The sequence below is a fragment of the Canis aureus genome, chromosome 28, assembly GCF_053574225.1.
Source record: "Canis aureus isolate CA01 chromosome 28, VMU_Caureus_v.1.0, whole genome shotgun sequence".
Taxonomy (NCBI): Eukaryota; Metazoa; Chordata; class Mammalia; order Carnivora; family Canidae; genus Canis; species Canis aureus.
The window spans coordinates 40,591,652-40,597,901 of NC_135638.1; the positions used below are offsets into that span (position 1 = coordinate 40,591,652).

Here is a 6,250-nt window from a genome sequence, read left to right on the forward strand (position 1 = left end):
TAGTAACATGAAATAATGATGTGCTATTGAGTGGGCCAACATGATATATGAGTCCCTTCATTGACAGCCAAGTGTTAGAGAAACACAAATATGTATGTCTCATTTGGAAACAGTAGTAAATAGTCAGTTGTGCTCATCATTGCAAATGGTCATTCCTAATATTTTCTTATGGTTATGCAGTTGGGTTAGAATACAGTCTTACTAACAACTGTGTGTGCTATCCTGGATGTTTAATGCAACAATAGTCACATAAGACTAGTGACATTGATCTGCGAGAATTCACCATCCCTAATTTCTAATGCCTCACATCTTACATTGAAAAATATTTGCTAGTAGTATACAGAAAAGTTTTAACTGAAAGTCATTTAATATTATCTACCCCGTATTGAGGAAAGTAGGGAATATTCTAGCCAAGGTAGGAAATATTCACATTCACAAAATGTGTCCAGTGCTTCTTTTTTTAAAAAAGATTTTATTTATTTATTCATGAGAGACACACACAGAGAGAGGTAGAGACACAGGCAGAGAGAGAAGCAGGCTCCAGGTAGGGAGCCCGATGTGGGAATCGATCCCGCGTCTCCAAGATCAGGCCTTGGGCTGAAGGCAGCTCTAAACCGCTGAGCCACCGGGGCTGCTCTTTTTGTCATAATGTTTATTATTCTCTAATTATACACAAAAACATCATATTAGAAAATTTGAAAAGATACAGAAAAAATATAAAGAAGAAAATTAAAATCACCTATAATTCCATCTCCAGAAATAGTTACTGTTGCCATTTTGAAATATTTCTTCTCAATCTATTATTATAAACATATATATATAACACAACTAAAATCACACCATATATAGATCATTCCACATTGTTAAATATTATTTAAAATCATGCATTGTAAAGTGTACACAATAACAAATTAATTGCACGTACAGCAATATATTTTTAACAAGCAATATGTTTATGGGGGTGTTTTATATTTCCAATGTTCATGATTAAAAATACAATTTTTGCCACTGTTGTCTACATTTCTGAATTCAATTCCCTTTAAACCATTGTTAGGCATCAATTTTTCCTTTCTAAGGCATAATAAATTATTCAACAGACATTTAGAGAGTCTAAATTTTTTTGAAAATATAAAGACTTTTGAAAAGTTTTTGAAAAATAATGTGGATAGGGAAAAAGCTACTTCATACAAATCATTACATTTGAAGACTTATTACTTTAAAAAGGTACATGTTTTCAAAGGCATACTTTTCCAATATTCTCCACGTTGCTGATACCACTCACAGCAATAGTCTGTATAATGAGGAAAATGCCTAATCTTTTGCTGTATGGGTGGCTGCAGAGATACTATCTCATAAATAGGATCTCCAGCAGGTTTCTGTCTTCTTATAATGAAGAAAAGTCATCTGGAATAGCTTAGTACTGAAAGGTGTGGTTCACAAATATAGCACCTCGGCAGGTGGAATCCTCTTGATTATCAGAGTCAGCTATTAACACTGTATAAAATAGTCATTACAACAATATTCATTGAATTTCCATACACAGATAGCGGAGAAATACTTAGCTATAAGGTAAGTTGTCTTTATAGTCAGAGTAAAGTGGAAAAATGAGTGAAACAGTTACCTAGATAATTCAAATTAATATACTTGATAGCATATAGGATACATGTTTTCAACAATTAACTCCACTTTGATTTTTTCTCTTTGATTTTTGAAAATATCAATATTTATTAATTCTATTTCAAATTTATTATATGTAAAAAATTCATAAAAGCCCTTATGTTTTATTAGGATCTATGAAATCCATTATTATTTACTCTTTGTATTACATTTGGTCATTAGTAGTGTCTAAAAAACTAAAATAAGTATTTTAGAAACCATTAGAATAACAACTGTACTATTCAGTGTGTTAGGATTCAAAATATGTAGAAACACTTGTATGCAAACCCACCAGTTCAATCTTCTGTGTAGTAATTGGCACCATATAGAAGCCAGTCAAAGTCAGCAGTGGAACTGAAATAAGTTGTCCAGGACAGGGACTAAATAATTGTTTTCTGTTTGTTTTTGTTAAGGTGGTATCTGATAGTTTTGTCCATTGGAAAATCACTATTTTCCCTTGTAATGAATAAGTATTTGGGGGGAGACACTCTGAGAAGAACTCATTTCTCATACTTGTCCCCATTTATTTTAGCACCCAATGATAATCCTTGCCTGAAACAATCATTACTGTAATATATGTCAAGTAGTAATTCTCTTTTTCCATCTACATTTATTAATTCCTTCTACATTTATTAATTAGAGTACTACAATAAAGAGCTTTCCCTTCTCTCTCATTTGTTTGTTCATTTACTTATTTATATCAATAATGATTAACAGATTTTATTTGCTCCAATGGGCAATTATCTGTTACTATCATTATTTTGTTGCTGAAATTGTCCCAGATTTGGCCAACTGGGTCGTATGTCATTTTGACATATCTCCTCACTTTTTGAGCATTTCTTTCTTTCTTTCTCTTTCACACCATAAGATTGTCCAAGTTCTTTTTTTTTTTCTTTTCCTTCCCTGTTCTGGAGCCAACTATTTCATGTTTCCTTTTATTAGAGTAGATATTTTTGTTTCCTGAAAGTACCATAAAAACAAATTTAGAACCTTGCCTCTGACTCTCAGTCTGTTTTATCACTAAACAATGACAAAAATTGTCATGTGACTTTTCAGTTTCTCTTCAGTGGCAGAATTAGAAAAAGTGTTCACAAATTGACTGATGATTAACAAAACAGGTGAGCAAATATCTTCTCCATCTCAATCCCTTAAGTATGCTTTATATTAAAGCCTTCATCACCATCAAGAAATAACTATTTTTTATCCCTAATGGTTAACATAGTAATTGCTACCTATATTGTTTCATTCTGGTAAGGAAATATCTTTTTTTTTTTTAAATATCTTTATCAGAGAAAAACTAAAACATACCCACTAGCAGACAGATCTTTTCTTCTTACATCTGAAGGCACAGGTTCAGAATGGAAAAAGGATTTAAACCACCAGCTAGATTCTGCCACATTTAGTAACCCTATCAAATAAAAGTCATATTACTCTCTTCTCAAACACATTTGGAAGACTAGAAACAAAGAAAATATTAAGAGTGATGCTGATAAGAAATAAACCAAATACCTTGTTGGGATTTGTCATCAGGTATGACATTAACAGAATCTGTTAAAGAGCTAACTGAAGATATACTGGTCTCTGAAGGAAACAAATGATAATCAATAAACAAATAAATAATTGGCAAACAAACACAGACATATTATTTATGCATAAACTTCCAAGTGGCAAAGTAGCATGGTTTGAAATTATTTACTCCTGGATCATGACTTCATGAATCAAAAAATGGATTAAACTGTCAATTAAAAAGTCTTCTGGAAAAAGGCATATTCCATGTTACTTTTTTTAAGTTTAAGATAGTTTTTTTTAAAGATGTTATTTATTTATTCATGAAAGACACAGAGAGAGAGGCAGAGACATAGAGGGAGAAGCAGGCTCCCCACAGGGAGCCCAATGCGGGACTCAGTCCCCAGACCTGGGATCACACCCTGAGCCGAAGGCAGACGCTGCTTATGATACACCTAGTTGGCAGTAGCACCCAGGTATTCCAAATAGTCATCTTTTTTCTCTTGTCTGCATAGACTTCTTCTCATTGGCTGTCTTCTGTTTTTGCTGCATTATCTCAGAGTCCTTTGTTTTCTCTAAGAGGTAGTTGAGGTAGTTATCCCCTTTTATTTTTCTCTTCCTAATTTCCGAGGATTTCTTCATGTTTTATGGCAGGAAAGTTCTTGCTGATTTCTGCAGGCCTTACTGACCACTAGACCATGCCTGGGAGAGAGATACTTGGAAGAGCAATGGTCACCTAGCACACTCTTACATTTTCTATTAAAAAGATATATTTCTTTTCATGGTGGATGATTCTTTCTCTCTCTCTCCATAGATAGATGTAGAACTTAAAATATAAATGTCACCAAATTCAAAATCTTAGTAAGTACAAAATCAAGAATAAATTTTATTGTACTACATTAGAAATATTACATGTGCATATATTTAAATGTTCTACAAAAGCTACAAGTTTAGAAGGAAAGGAATTTAAATAATAAAAATTTTATTTGTTTTATCATACGTATATTTTAAACCTATAAGTCTTTTAAATGATCTAAATATAAAAATAACTTCTATGGATATAACACTAAGTAAATGCAAATAGTTTAACAATTTTATAAAAATAATAAGTTAATAGACACGTCCAACTTTTACCTACAAACAATCCCTGAAATTAGAATTTTCTATATGTGGGCATATTTTCAATAAACGATAATTTGTTTCTGAAATGATTGTTTCATTCTATGAAATTTCCAAATTTTCCTTAAGAATCAGTAATTTTCTATTCAGCTATGAATACTCAGAAGTGGATAAATAAATAAAAATAAAACCGGCCAAATAGAAGCTGACCTATTATCCATAGCAGAAAATGGAAATGAAATAATCCTTGAAGCAGTCATATCATCCTTTCTTTTCTAAGAAACAGTCTTTTCTTCATGTAAAATTGTCAGCTTTTAATATATCCTATTAAATGCAAGATACATGAAATTAAAACATAATTATGAAATATAAGATTATTTTCACTTATTTACAAGTGTTGATGGTTTCATTAATATGATATAATATGGCATACTTAAAACAAAGAGATGAGCCCTGACAATATTGATTCAGAGAGGTCTGAATGATCTCTAGTCCTATTTTCTTCACTGTTACAACTGTCAACTTTCCTCCCTTAAGCTCTGACCAGGACATGATAGGTATGTCAATAATATCCCACCAACATCACCTCAAATCACATTCTCTAGGAATATCCTCCAGTGATGTTATAACTTACTTCGATAATACTGATTTTTGGCTAGCAGGCAACCAATGGAAGGTACTGATGCCATGGATTTCCCTGTGAACAAGCGCCCGACTATGAACAGCAATCTAGAAACACTGACACAAAACAGATGCTGTTAATCACATGGAGTGTCCTTTTCTTTTTTCCATACCTTTTTTTTTGGCAAAGCAACATAGTCTACCATGTATTAAATATCTGATAAAAAAAAATGAAAAGCTTACACAAAATTGTGATCAAATATTCTACAATAAATAAAAAAATGCAATTAATGTGGTTTTTGTTTGGAAAAGCAAGAAAAAACATATATATGTATACTTATATGTATATGTACAAATATATACGGATATGTGTGTGTATATACATATGTATGTATATGTGTGTGTGTGTGTGTGTGTATATAAAACTATCCAAGTACAGACAATGCCCACAACTTGTTCCATCTGAAACAAATCTAAAGTTCAGTCAAAATAGTGTTAACACAGCCATGATATAGTCACTCACCTTTTTGTTTTCTCCAATCTGTTCTTTTAAAATAAACATGTTCTAAGGTTTCCTGAGAAAGCACACACTCGAAGGGTGGACGTGACCCAGCAGGGACAGCAGGCAGGCCAGGAGCACTCTGCAGTGAATGTGGGCTTGCTTTGGGACCCCTGAGCACACCTTATATTTAGAAGGCTGAAACCTGAGCTTTGGGCACAGCACCGAGGGAGGTGAAGGCCTCTGCCTGTCTGCCCTTCCCTGGGCCAGACGCCAAGCAGGGCTGCGGCAGCAGGGACAGACTGTCAGGTCAGAGCTTGGACTCTGGTTTGTGCAGAGTGGAGGGTGACGCCCACGCATCCCCCCTCAGCCTTCTCTATGTTCTCCCGCTCTGGGGACGCACCGTGCTAGGCTCCTTGGGAGAAGGGGTCACTGCAGGCCAGCTCACAGAACTGCTCATGCCCCAGACACAGTGATACAAAGCAGAGCCACAGGAAGAGCTCACAAGGAGGAGCTCAGTGAATTAGGAAGTCCTGTGGGAAAGGACATGCGCTGCAGGAATTTATGGACGGTGAATCAGAATTTCCAGGGAGAATGATAAAAGACAGATGGCAATCATGGGTAATGAGGGGAAATTAGTGACTGTATGACATTGTATCGATATTACTTATTGAGTCAAAAGCTCGATTTATATTCTCATTTTAGTAACATCCCTTCTGTGAGCAGTTTGCCATTTCCTGCAGTTTGTCATGAATCAAATTGTGGCTCACCTTATTGAGGGGGTGGGAGGATTCTCAATTTATTGTTTCAATTTATTTAGTGGCTATTGGTTTTACCAGCTTAAAACAC

The 6,250-nt window shown here is 34.2% G+C and overlaps 1 protein-coding gene across 10 annotated transcripts; it reads right to left on the minus strand.

Annotated features, from left to right (window-relative positions):
* Positions 1 to 452: 452 nt before the first annotated feature.
* On the minus strand, positions 453 to 5,920 carry PPDPFL (pancreatic progenitor cell differentiation and proliferation factor like). 10 transcript variants are annotated; one of them, XM_077876985.1, is made up of 5 exons: positions 5,426 to 5,920; positions 4,916 to 5,019; positions 3,166 to 3,237; positions 2,965 to 3,064; positions 453 to 662 (listed from the first exon to the last, which is right to left on the minus strand). In XM_077876985.1, the coding sequence occupies exons 2-5, from the start codon at positions 4,968 to 4,970 to the stop codon at positions 656 to 658; spliced, it is 234 nt and encodes a 77-aa protein (XP_077733111.1). In that variant the 5' UTR covers positions 4,971 to 5,019; positions 5,426 to 5,920; the 3' UTR covers positions 453 to 655. The 10 variants fall into 10 exon arrangements, 3 of the variants coding, with proteins under 3 accessions (XP_077733111.1, XP_077733110.1, XP_077733109.1); XM_077876984.1 differs by having other exon boundaries at positions 453 to 1,494; positions 5,426 to 5,914; XR_013367451.1 differs by adding an exon at positions 4,492 to 4,605 and having other exon boundaries at positions 453 to 3,237.
* Positions 5,921 to 6,250: the final 330 nt, after the last annotated feature.